This window comes from Alnus glutinosa, chromosome 3 (assembly GCF_958979055.1).
Source record: "Alnus glutinosa chromosome 3, dhAlnGlut1.1, whole genome shotgun sequence".
Lineage (NCBI taxonomy): Eukaryota > Viridiplantae > Streptophyta > Magnoliopsida > Fagales > Betulaceae > Alnus > Alnus glutinosa.
Genome location: NC_084888.1, coordinates 5,890,450 through 5,904,234, shown reverse-complemented (window position 1 = coordinate 5,904,234; position 13,785 = coordinate 5,890,450). Strand labels below are relative to the sequence as shown.

General features: G+C 37.0%; 2 protein-coding genes across 2 annotated transcripts; both read right to left on the bottom strand.

Annotated features, from left to right (window-relative positions):
* Positions 1 to 962: 962 nt before the first annotated feature.
* Positions 963 to 6,609, bottom strand: LOC133864303 (U-box domain-containing protein 33-like). The gene is made up of 9 exons (XM_062300588.1): positions 6,202 to 6,609; positions 5,778 to 5,899; positions 5,505 to 5,626; positions 4,836 to 4,940; positions 4,075 to 4,522; positions 3,752 to 3,889; positions 3,001 to 3,528; positions 2,048 to 2,821; positions 963 to 1,287 (listed from the first exon to the last, which is right to left on the bottom strand). Exons 1-9 carry the CDS (start codon positions 6,338 to 6,340, stop codon positions 1,105 to 1,107), a joined length of 2,559 nt encoding a protein of 852 aa, XP_062156572.1. The 5' UTR covers positions 6,341 to 6,609; the 3' UTR covers positions 963 to 1,104.
* A 1,889-nt stretch (positions 6,610 to 8,498) lies between these two features.
* Positions 8,499 to 13,440, bottom strand: LOC133864304 (U-box domain-containing protein 33-like). The gene is made up of 9 exons (XM_062300589.1): positions 13,241 to 13,440; positions 12,876 to 12,997; positions 12,493 to 12,614; positions 12,077 to 12,181; positions 11,324 to 11,741; positions 11,045 to 11,182; positions 10,287 to 10,799; positions 8,955 to 9,695; positions 8,499 to 8,845 (listed from the first exon to the last, which is right to left on the bottom strand). Exons 1-9 carry the CDS (start codon positions 13,380 to 13,382, stop codon positions 8,663 to 8,665), a joined length of 2,484 nt encoding a protein of 827 aa, XP_062156573.1. The 5' UTR covers positions 13,383 to 13,440; the 3' UTR covers positions 8,499 to 8,662.
* Positions 13,441 to 13,785: the final 345 nt, after the last annotated feature.

Here is a 13,785-nt window from a genome sequence, read left to right as displayed (position 1 = left end):
CTGAAGGACGGCGATAACGTACCAGTGAGAATTCGGGGGCCATGTGCGCAGCATGCTAGATGGTTTTTTTGTGCAAAAAATGGTAGCATCAATTACCAAATAATTTGACTTACAGAATAAATAAATAAATAAAAAATTACCAAATAATTTGAAGTCGATGACGTCACCAGCTTGCTGATTGTGATTTGTAACCTCCCATTCTATTGCGCTTCACCAAGATGCTGTTGTAAAGATTTTTTTTCTTATATTTTTTTTGGCTTTATTAGATGCTGTTGACCTACTCCTACTGTACATCAACCAACTTCAGATAACGATTATTTATTTGAGATTGAACTGCACGAATCTTCTCGAGCCCTTTATTCCTTTCTGGAATGAGTACTTTTGATGCCTTTTGGTCCCTGTTGAGTGCACTTGCGAAGGATTTCTCCAACAACTGGTATTAATTTCTCCAACAACTGGTATCAAAGGATTCAGAGCCATACTTAGCTTCCTGGGGGGGCAAGTGTCTGGGTGCGTCTGTTTTTGTCCGGTGCGTATGACACTCTTAAAAATGTCAAAAAACTCACAAGCGAAAGAAAGTTAAGTCAATTTGGAGGTGACTAACAAGGAAAAGATTGTTGTGTGCACTTGTGAGGTGTCCCACATTGCTAAGATGTTAAAAAAGTGAGTGGTTTTTATAGCATTATGGGGCTCAAATCCATAGGCTTAAGCTTTTGAGTTGTGTGGTGTCTCAAAATGCTATACAATAAGTTATTCCCCAACATTCCCAACTGTTTGTGTTTAACCTTACCTGCATTAGTTGTGTTGACGCTGAGTGTTGGACAAGAGGCTAAAGCTCTCATGTGGATTTATTTTCTTTGAAACTTGCAAGAACAACTAGAACATTCAACAAGTTTACTGAGACAATATCCATTTGATTTCATGTAACAATGGATATGCGATACATTTTTGACAAAGACAAATTAATTAGAATATGTGATACATAAGCTTTTAATCTGTTGATTTATTATTTATAGCGTCAATCTTTCTTGATTGGATTGCACCAAGAAAAAGTATAAACAATATGTAAAAGTAAAGAGAAAGAAAAAGATAGAGATCTAGACTTCAGTGCCTTTGTTGCCACTCCTGAATGGCTGATCGAAGAGCATGGTTTGGTAAAAGATTGCAGTGCTCGAGCTTCAGATTTGTCATGGGTGAAGTGGTATGTCCACCGTCAAACCATTCGCTCAAAGCTTTCGCTTCATAAGTAAAACCATCCGCTGCTAAATGAGGATCGTGCATGACTTCCTGTAAGTTTGCAGATATATAGAACATTCATCAGAAAAAAAAAAAAAAAAAACTTTAGCCACCGGCCCACCGGAGACAACGAAGGAATTCTATCAGTATAACCGGACTAATTATGGAAACAGAAACAAGAAACATTTGGGCATGCATGGAACATGTTAATTTGGTCATGTTCTCGAACACAGACAGACAGAGGACAACAGTGTCGTTATGGAAACAGTTTGGGAAGCCAATAACATGTTAGAAATAAAGATGTGGGAAATATGTAAATTAAAAAAAGTAAAAATGAAAACTGTAGAGAATACAACAATTCTGTCCTCATGATACAGTAGTGCCCGAATATAGTGTGCAAATTCTGAATACTACTCTAAATAAAAAATTTTGTAACAGAAGAGAAGAAAAAAGATTACTATCGAATATGCTAAAAATTTATATTTTATATAATTACAGAAACATTTTGTTACTATTAAAATAACAGTTTCTGATAGATGAAAAAACAGTTCAATGCTTTAAAAAAAATGATGGCTAGAATAGTAGTTGTACACATCAGAAAAAATGCACATGTAAATAATAAGCATGTGGCTCGTACGAATGTGCGACAATGTGCTTAAAGCGACTATGTTCATAAAGCACATAAAAAACTCACAAGTTTTCAATGTGGGACAAAGTGCAAATAAAGATATAGAAGGAAAGTTCAAATATTAAAATTGAAGAAAAATTTAAAATTTTTGTGAAATAATTTTCAACATAACATATTACATACCTGGGAGATGGGACAAAGGAAATATGAAGGAGGTTCAGAGTGCTCTTGAGAACTCAGGTAGGATGATGAGTATGAGCCTCCGTACGAAACCCGCATTGGTTCAAGAACCGTCCAGACATCTGAACTAAGGTCTGGTCGGTTCGTTCGATACATTTCACAACACCTTAAAGCCAAGTGAGCCAACTGTTCAGCTTGCTCAAATGGCCAATCTCCAGCCAAAGGATCCAAGAGGGTTTTTAACTTTCCAGCATCTAATGCAAATTGCAATTCCTTTGCTATCCCCAGTGGTGGCCTTCCAGTCAGCAACTGCAACAATATGATTCCAAATGAATAGACATCTGACTTTAAAGTAAGCTCTCCTGTAAGGAGAAACTCGGGATCAAGGTATGCAATAGTAGTGCCCTTTAGCTCAGTTCTCCAGCACAGTGTTATATTGTTGTCTTTTAGACTTTGATCAAGAGATGGTGGCGGGCAGTTTCCAAAGTCACAGAGTTTGCTAATGAAGTTGGCATCAAGGAGAACCTTGGCAGGTGTCAAATCACCATGTAATATGCTGACAGGAGTATAAGAATGAAGAAAGATGAGGGCAGAGCACAACTCTGTGGCAATGCATATTCGAGTTTGCCATGACAATGGGGGAGTGTTGTCCTTGCAGCTGAGTCGATCTTCAAGGGTTCCGTTGGGAAGATACTCATAGATGAGAGCATGAGCTTCTTCACAGGATCCAATCAGCGTGACAAGATTGGGATGCCTCAACTTTCTCAATGTATCAACCTGAAATAAAACTTGTGATAGATGTCAACAAGCGCAGATTTGGATACTTGTTTCTTCTATTGTTTTCCTTTGATGTTGTGATAAAAGAAAGAAAAAGAAATACAAAGTAAACTGTGAAGATGGCTGATAAATAGAATGGCCCAATTTCATATGAATACTGAGAAATTTAACTATCCTACCTCATGTTGTAATCCTGAGGGGTCTTGCAAGTTATGAGGGTGTAGCATTTTTATAGCCACCTGGGTTTGACGCAAGAGACCTTTATAAATGCTCCCATGTCTTCCTTCTCCAATTTTAAGGGACGGATCACTGTTCCGAGTCGCTTCTTCAATCTCCGAGAACAAGAGCTCTGAGAAGAATTGAGGTGTTTTTGTGCTTGAGGCCTCTCCTTGTTTTCTTCTCAGCTCTTCAGCTTTTTTTTGTGCATTATCACGCTCTGCCTCAAACTCATCCCGTTCTTTTTTGTACGTTTGCAACAGTTCCATAGCAGAGGCCATCCTCAGTTCCAAACCCTTTACCATCTCGTCAGATTCTGTAATTTGGCTCTCAAGTGATGATTGTTTTTCTAAAGCATTCTGGAGTTCTTCCATGACTTGGTTCAGCTGGGTTTTCACCTTTTGAATTTCTTCCTTTTCTTTTGCTAGAGCTTCCTGAGTTTCTTTTCTTTGTTTCACCTCCTCAGAGTATAAGCTTTCTGAAACTTGAGCCTGTAAATTATGCAATTGCAGAATTACATAAGAATATGAAGTTTTTAAAGTTTGCGTTGGAACAAATTCTGTGCATAGTGCCATTAGGCCTTCTTCATCTTCCGTTCATAAATATGGTGAAGTGACCACATGGAAATTAAAGGATAAAGAAGTTTGTTTTATAAGTAATAAAACCAATCTCATTAAAGGCGTGAGGCGCCCAGAAAGATAAGTATAACTTTACCCTGCGCATAGCCTCAACTGCATCCTTTTTGGCTTTGCCACACCTTTCTGACTCTTGAAATGCTTCTCGCCTCGCATTTTCAGCATCTTCCATGGCTTGGTCCAGTTTAGCATAAAGAGTGTCATCTATACTTCCATCCTGTTAGAATCAGTCAAATATTTAAGTTCTGGAACCTGGTCATGAACATATGAATCAACCAAGATGACAAATTCCAAAGAAAAAGTAACATGCTCTTATAAAACTAAAATCTTAACTTGCAATTTTGAAACACGCAAATGCTCCTTAAGACAAATATGTCTTATATATCAGAATTTTGCACATACCAGTACACTGGGAGGGGATGAATGATGAAGATTCTCATTGGAGTGAGGAAGCTCAATTGACTGTAACCAATTGTCAGTCCCCTCAGACCTAACAGATGGATTCCGAGCTGTGTCAACCTCTCTACTAGACGAGCATGTTGAATAACTCGAACCGGGACGATACCTCGTTGAAGATTCAACACATCCATCAGAACCCCTTTGTGCATCCAACCTTCTCTTTGGAGTTGAGGGGTCTTCAGTACCATCAAGGGAAGAAACGTCTGTTCTGCTTCCTCTGGTATAGTCAATACTGGCAATACTTTCACTGTAGAATGAAACTCGACCTGCATTGCTGGGGGCTGCGCCAATGTTTTGCCCCCCAGATTGTGTCATCAAGTGGTTTAATGATCCAGGTTTCGAGTTTTGACTTGATCTAACCTCTACATCAGCTTCATCTAAAACACCTTCCCTATATTGTATGGTACTTGCATTAGTCATTATCTTGGCATGAAGGCTTTGTTAATAAAAAAAAAAATACGCAAGAAATTTTTTTAAGCTATAAACAAGCAATATTTTGTTGCAGTTTGAAGTGTACAACAATCCCCCTGATTTAATAGCCAAGCATTTTTTGAGTTGTATATATCAACCATACAGTTGATTAGAAACTAAGAAGCTTCACATTTGGGAGTAAATATCTTCATACAATTCATATATATTCTCAATAGATTGGCATACATAAAAACACTGCCAACAAATTGAAAAAACAAAAACATCAAGCAAACCTGGTGTGGATGAGGTATCCCTTGCAGATAAATTGTATGCGACAGGACGGAGGTGTGTGTAGGCGCACGTAGATGGCCTTTTGAGATTTGAGGTCTATCATTTTCCTGCAATGTTAAGCAGTTGGGTAAGGTGTAAGCAATCTAGTGAATAGGTGCATATACAAATTTCAATTCAGTGGACCATTGAGTGAGATTAACTTAGGACTGAAAAATGTTCAGCAAAACCATCATAAAAATTTGTGAATATCAAACCAAAAGGCAATGAATCATCAAAACTATGACAGAATAACCGAACAGCATAATTTCCTTTGGATTGAACCAACATCTGTTACGGTCATTCAATTCAATACCTCAAGGCCGGTAAAAGAAGCATCTATTTACCAGACCATAGAACACTAATTGTCTAGTTATTGATCTGAATTTTGGGTCAAAAAATGCTAATACGCTACAAAGATACCCTCTTCTTCAGTTCCCCCTATGGTCCTGGCCTACTTCCCATTCATCCTATTCATGCATGCTGAATTTGCAGAAAAAATTGCACAACATAAAGCACATCCACTTGCACTACACCTTTGGAGGTTCACAGTGGATATAAATGGCAATGAAAAATGAGCATGATGATTAGTACATCAAAAAAAAAAAAAAACAAAAATCATTTGAGTTTTGTACTTTGAGTAGTGCTTGTCTGCTGCTGCTCCCATAACAAGCTTCCTGATCCCACGCTGGGAGATGAGTTCCACAATCCCCTTCTCAATACAGTCCATATCAGAGTGTATTACTTCTGGCCGTACCTACATTAGAAAGTCATCCATGCCTCTATAAGTCAGAAAAATCAGTACATGTTGCAATTAACATAATTTCAATATGCTTATACATCCTATTATGTATATACATTGTAAATGAATTACATTCAGGAGTTAATAACCCAAATGGGATTCATACCCCCATTTTCCCACAGATACGACAATACTCATCCAGGATTTTCTGCTTGTTTTGCCTTTCAATTTGCCGGTATGCCCTGACTTCCTTTTCCTTCATTGAGCTTGCTGGAAATTTTGTTCCCACTAGCAAACAAGAAAAGAGTTACTACTGCCTAATGAATTCAACTATTGGGTACTATAAACAAAGTAAAAAAGATGCTGGAAATTGCAAGCCTGAATAGGTAGATATAGATCAACTCCTCAGAGAAAAATATCAGATCACCAGATCATGATTTCACAAATCTAGTCAACTAACTCTAGAAGTTATCAAACACTCAAGAACCCATTACAAAAGCTCAAATTAAAACATCAAAAGTTGACACATTTGTTTTATAAATTTTCTAGGACTTAACACACATGTATATCATTATATGTTGCCAACTTACTCATGGGGATCACGGTTGCAGGCTGATTAATGTGAATGATGCACATCTTTTTTCCTCCAGAGTTCTGTAATGCCCATATCAAGATTGATTTGTTCTTTTTCACGCTGTCTCCCATCGCAACATATAACATATCTTCCATCACAGGGGAATTTGGAGAACAGCTATAGCCAGAAACAAAAATTCTTTTCAACTCTATATTAGACAGGCTCAGAATAAAGTTGCTGGCTTCTCAATCTTCTTCACCAATAAGCTTTTGAAAGAAGACACTGAACAAGATTCCATAGGAAGGTCTTTGCTTTTGGTGTCAGGTTTGTCTTATGCTCCTACTATATATTCTAAGTGTACGATGACCTTCTCCTTCTGGGAAATTGACAAAATAATTTCTGCGAACCTTTGACATTGAAGTTGGACGGCGGCTAGCTCCATGACATCACTGCTCTCTCTCTCAACTCTTTACTGTCAGTACTTTTGCTTCGTTTACAAAAACCCTGTTGGAATAAGAGGTGGATGCCACTATGTACGTCAACTAAATTCTATAATACTATTGTACTGCTATCTGTATCCAAATTGTCTCTTCATATGATGTGGATTTTTTCGATGACTTCAAGAACAATGCAAATTAAGCAAGAACAAAGTTTACCAAGTTGTACTTTTAAAATGGTGATTCAGGGGGAGGACTTAAAACCTTCAATGGATTAAAAAAATACAAAACAAAGGGCTTCCTAAAAATGAATAAGCAATTTCGAATAAGATAAAGAGTGTCCAGAAAGTCAGATCATCATAATTTCAAGCATTTTTGGATTAGATCATCTCAAATTATGTGCCCGAATTTGAGAGAATTCGGGTAGGTGATTGTGAAAGACCATTTTTATGACCCGCTTGACCGGATAAATGGTTAGGCAGCTCAATTTTTATTTGGTTAAATGGGTCTCGTAAATGGTCTCCTATAATCACATGCTCAAATTTTCTCAAATTTGAGCAAATAATTTGAGATGATCCTAATCAACATTTTTTATAGGACTGGAATTTTCAACAATTACTGTCCAATTTCCCACGCATCCCTCCCACACGCAAAGTTTTCTTTTTTTAAACATGATCTTTCTGGGCATTATTTAATTTGTGAAGTTTGGGATAATCTACTTTATATTGACCAAAAACAGAAAGAAAACTCAACACATTAAGAAATGCAGTTAATCAATTATGTCTACTCTTGCGTCTTGGATTTGATACTTGATCATGACCAGAATTAATCTCTATCTTAGGTGTTGGCAAATTCTTGTGTCAAAACATGTGGGGCGGGTTGTAAAATTGTAGGCTTTGGTTTAGAATGGGGTTCAAGAAAAGGCTAAAATTGAAGTTTTGAAGACTTTGACAGAAAACTCGATCGCAATTGGATTGATCGAACTAGTGTGATAAGTCCAGAAATATAGATTTCTACCAGCTGAATCAAATGGTCAAACACATTGCACACCTTTTAACCAAGAAACATTCTCTCTTCTTACCTTCTCAGCATGTTAATTAATTTAGGTAGGACTAAAAAATGTGCAACAACTTGGTGGCGGTTGTCACTAATAGTCAACTGGAAGTTGGAATGTTTCTTATGAACGACAAAAACAGGGCATTTCTCATCAATTCCTCTTCCATTCATTGGATTAAACTATCAGCCATGCATCTTGTTCATTCAAGTTCTCTTGTTTTTATCAGCCACGCATCTTGTTTGACTTTCCAACGTGGCAACCATGTTTGCACTATCGCTCTTTGAGCTGCCTCTATTTTTTTTTTTTTTTTGGACTGAGCCTCTAATTTATTTATAGTATAAAAATAGACAAGAATAATTGCTTAAATCACAAATTCAATCTTATCTATGAGGCCGTAGATACAGCCATAATGATTGTGAAAATAACCACAATCCGAGGATTGCTCCTTTAGGTGAAGCTTGATAAATTTTTCAAAAAAAAAAAAAAAAAATTAAAAGAAAAAGTCAATATAGTATGGAGATATTTGTTAGACTGACTCTTTCATTCACATTGACGAAACAAATCCTAAACAATTTCGCAATGATCTAAAAAAAAGAAGTTGAATTTCCAACAGGCAAGCTCCATGGGATTTCCTGACCGTGGATACATTTGCTGTAGGCCAAATCCATGAAGGTAGTTTGTGTGTGTGGGATAAGAGGCTAAAGTTCTCATGTGCATTTTCTTTGAAACTTCTAAGCACAACTTGAACGTTCAATAAGTTTACCGAGTCGATATTTTTGTTCATGCAACTATGGATATGCCCAGGAAAGGATCATGAAATCAGTTAATGGATATGCTGCTATACATATATTTGACAAAAAAAAACGAGAGAAGAATATGTGATACATAAGCTTTTGTTCTGTTGATTTATTATTTATAAATTACAATGCCAATCTTTCTTGCTTCCTTGCTGAAGCAAATTATTCATGTGTGTGAGTCAACGTTCAATGCTTGTTCCAACACTCCTGAACGGCAGAACGCAGAGCATGGTTGGGAACAAGATTGCAGTGTTCAAGCTTAAGATTTGTGATGGGTGAAGTATCATGACCACTTTCCAGCCATTTTCTAAAAGCCTCTCCTTCATAAGTATAACCATCTGCTGCCACATATGGATGTCTCATGACTTCCTGCAAGTTTGCAAGTAAAGGATATGCATTTCTTTTCATATATAGTAATAATAATCCAATTAAGTAGGGTGTAGGGTGTGAGACAGAAAACGAAAAACAGAAAACTTACATGGGAGATGGGACAAATAAGATACCGAGGAGGTTCAGGAGGCTCTTCATATCCCAACCGGATTGAGGATGAGCCTCCACATGAAGCCCTCATTGGTTCAAGTAGAGTCCAGACCTCAGACTGGAGGTCTGGCCGGCTCTTTTGCGTCAGAGCACAACACCTCAATGCCAAGTAAGCCAACTGTTCAGCCTGCTCAAATGGCCAATCTCCAGCCAAAGCATCCAGGAGCTCTTTCAGCTTACCGGCATCTATTGCATGTTGCATGTCGTTTGTTATTCTTAAGGCTGGCCTTCCAGTCAACAACTGCAATAATATGATCCCAAATGAATAAACATCTGACTTTAAAGTAAGCTCTGCTGTTGAAAGGAACTCAGGATCCATGTACGCAAAAGTCCCTAGTGTTGTTTTCTTTGAACTTTGATCATGAGGTAGTAGATGACAGATTCCAAAGTCACTAAGTTTGCTACAGAAGTTGTCATCAAGGAGGATATTGGCCGGCGTCAAATCACCGTGTACTATGCCAGTAGGTTTGGAGGAATGAAGAAAGATGAGGACAGAGCACAACTCTGTGGCTATTCTTATTCGAGTTTGCCATGATAGTGGGGGAGTACCATTCTTGCATCTAAGTCGATCTTCAAGGCTTCCCTTGGGAAGATACTCATAGATGAGAGCACAAGCTTCTTGGCAGGATCCAATTAGTGTGATAAGATTGGGATGCCTCAACGTACTGAATATATCAATCTGAAATACACCCAACCAATTAGTTTGCAGATTTGGATCCTTTTTTCTTATTCTTTCATTTTTGCAAATAATATTCTAGCTAGGAACTATATTATGGTAATGGTATTGGCATATGAATACATCATGAAAAACATAATATATGGCAAGAATTTCTATTACTAAAAAATATTCAAGTGATTCAATAAAATCAGTGGGCTCAAACTCTCTCTTAATAAATGAGGCCCAACATGTTGAATATTTGACTGAAATGGTATATGAATTGTAAAATCAAAGTTTGAACACATAATCCTAATTCTGATACCATGTTAAATCACCACTTATCCCAAAAGCTTAAGTTGATAGGAAAAGATGAATTTAACCATTTAATCAACATTCTAACACTTATTATTTATATGCATCAGACTGAAAAACCTTACCAATTTGATCCTAGTATTGGACCTGTTACAAAACCTGAAAGTTATTAACATTCCTGCTAATTTAGATTTTCGACTTCTGAATAGATATTAAGTTAATGATACCAATGAATATTTGATTTAAAAGAATAAAGTCGATTGGTTCTCATATAAATACTCATCACTTGAACCATCCTACCTCATGTTGAAATCCTAAGGGTTCTTCCATGCTATAATGATGTAGCACCTTTATAGCCACCTGGGTATGACGCAGGAGACCTTTGTAAATGCTCCTATGTCTTCCTTCGCCAATTTTCAGTGATGGATCAAAGTTTTGAGTCGCTTCCTTAATCTCTGAATATGAGAAATCAGAGAAGATGCTTAAGACCTCTCCTTGTTTGCTTCTCAGCGCTTGAACTTCTTTTAGTGCATTACCACGCTCTATCTTCAATTCATCAGATTCTTTTTTGTACTTTTCCATTAGTTCCAAAGCAGAGGTAATCCCCAGCTCCAAACCTTGTACCATTTGATCAGTTTCTGCAATTTGGTTCTCTAGTAATGATTTTTTATCCAGCGCAATCCTGAGTTCTTCCGTGATTTCATCTTGCTGTTTCTTCATCTTTTCAAGTTTTTCTTTCTCTTTTGCTAGTGTTCGCTCAATTTCTTTCCTTTGTTTTGACTCCTTGGCACATAAGCTTTTTGACACCTTTGCCTGTAAATGATCAATGTGTAAGAATATGGGGTTTTTGGAGTTCCAAATGAAAGAAATTCCATTTCACAGTGCACTAGGATCTTGTTCATCTTCCCATCCTACATATCGTTACGTGATTCGATAGTAACATAGTTGCATACAACGATTGTACAATGAAGGAAAGCAAAATGATTTTTATCTAATAATTCCTATATGAATTTCATCTTATGGAGACTTGGAGAGGTTCTAGATAACTAGGACTTTACCCTTCGCATAGCCTCAATGGCAACTTTTTTAGCTTTTCCACGCCTGGCTGACTCTTGAAATGCTTCACGCCTCGCATTTTCAGCCTCTGCCATAGCTTTTTCAAGTTGAGCATAAGGAGTATCATCTATTTTCTTGTCCTGCTAGAATGAGTCAAAGAATTAAGTTCCGAAACCTTACCATGGTTTGGTGATATAAACAACTCAGATGAGTATCTGTAAAGAGGAAAACATGCTTAAATTGTTCCACATATGTCCCACATATGGAAGTTACGAACATACCAATACACTGAGAGGGGATGAATGATGAAGATTCTCTAATCCATTCTCAACCACCTCAATCCTCACAGATGGAATCATTTCTACATCAACCACTTGAGGTGATGGGCATATTAAATAACCTGAACTTGGAGAATACCTCCTTGAAAATCTACCCCATTCTTCTGAACTCCCTCCTACATCCAACCTGCTCCATGGAGTTGAGAGCTCTTCAGTACAATTGAGGGAGGAAATATCTGTTCTGTTTCCTCCAAAACTTTCACTGCAGAGTGAATCTTGATCTGGATTGATGGGAATTACTCCATTATTTTCCTCCACAGATGATAATCTCAAGTTGGTTGAGAGTCCTGTTTTAGTGTCTTCACTTGCTTGCAGCAAAGAGGATCTGACCTCTGCATCCGCCCCATTTAAGATACCTTCCCTATATTGCCATTGAACGTGCATTAGTAAGTGAGAAATGTTACATGTACTTCCAAGTGCACACTTTTTTGGACGTGGCAATGAAAACTGCCATTGAATTTTGAATTCAATGGTAATTTTTATTGCCACGTCAATGAATGTATATAGCATTTCTCTTTTGAAGCTACAAAGGAAGAAAAATTTCAAGCAGATTGAAATGTACCATCTCCCTTAATAATAACCAATCAATCATCTTGTAACCATAAATATCAATCATACAGTCGTTAAAAAGCTTAGAAGTTTCTCCTTTGGGGATGCAACTGCAAAATATTAGAGAGTTACAAAACATCAACGAACCTGGTGTTGATAAGGTGCCCTTTGCAGATGAATTTGATTTGACAGAAAATAGGTGCTTGTAGGCACACATAGATGGCTTTCTTAGACTTAAGGTCCGCCAGTTTCCTGCAATGTTAAGCAGTAGGGTGAGCAATCTTAGTGTTTAGGTGCACATACAAGCTTCAATTATGTGGATCATAGGGTGCCATTGAGTAGGATAAAATATTTTAGGACTACAGAAGCTGGTGAATATCAAACCACCGTGTACTTAATCATCTCAATATAACAAAAAGAAAAACCATAGTTTCTGCAAATCGGGAAGCGTCTTGGAAACACCCTATTTCTCAAACTAAAAGTAGCAACAATGATAAAGTGGAACTAAAATCTAAAAAGAAGCTTAGTACATTAAAAAGAAATTTTCTATTTGTGATATTTACTTTGCATAGTGCTTGTCTGCTGCTGCTCCCATAACAAGCTCCTTAATCCCATGCTGGGAGATGAGTTCCACAATTCCCATCCCAATACAGTCCATTTCAGTATGCAGTGTATCTGCCCGTGCCTACATTAGGAGATTATCAATGCCAAAATGAATCAGAAAGTTCAGCCAATTATCCATTTTTGAAGGAACTCAGGATTTTAAAAACATCACTGCAAATATGGACCACTTAACTTAATGCATTTTCTCTTATTATCTGTAAAAATTGTAAATGGACCACATTTCTATAACAACTATATATGGAGATGAAAAAGAAAAAAATAATCAGAAACACCCCAAAAGCAAATAATCACACTGATGCAGGAAAGAAGACAATGTTGTTACCCCCATTTGGCGGCAGATAAAAAGGTATTCAATAAGGATCTTATTCATATTTAGCCTCTGAATTTCCCGGTATGCCATCACTTCATTTTCCTGCAGTGAGCTTGCAGGCCATCTTGTACCCACTGCAAACCAAGACAGAGGAGGAGTTTCTCTCAAAACAATTGCAAATACCTGGAAAATCTTAAGAATGATCATCAAGATGCAAATCTCTCCAAATTTTTCATTTGGGTTTCAAAAAATTTAGTCAACTAAGTGTAACTTGAAGAACTCCAACATTGTTGAATGTAAGTATTTTGCAAAATTTGTTTGTGATGAAAGCGTTTTCCTGCATATATGCCTTACATATTTATATGAAGGCAACTTACTGAAGGGGATCATCTGGGCAGGTTGATGAACGTGAATGATGCAAATCTTTTTGCCTCCAGAGTTCTGTAATGCCCATAACAGGATTGATCTGTTCTCTTTCACATTTTCTCCCAGCGCAACACACAATGTTTCTTCCATCATGCAAGTTATTGCAGACAGAGGACTCTCCAAAAGACACACTTTCAAGTCTCTCTCTCTCTCTGCCTCCCTCAATTTGGAAACTATAATACATTTAGAATCAATTATATTATATTAGCTACTTACACCTCTGATTATTATTTTATTTTAGAATATTACTTGATGTGATAAAACTAAAACAAATTATGGTATATTAATCGCTTTAAATAACAATTCGATTTTGTCAATAGGACATCGATCTATACAATATAAACTATTTTAAATTTTAAAATATAATATAATAAAAAACGGTCTTTATGCACAATAAAATAATCCAAAAAAAAGTGAGCGCCAATAAGGGGATACGATTGGCCAACTTATCGAGGAATTTAAATTTTATATATATTTTTGGTAAGCCAATCTATGT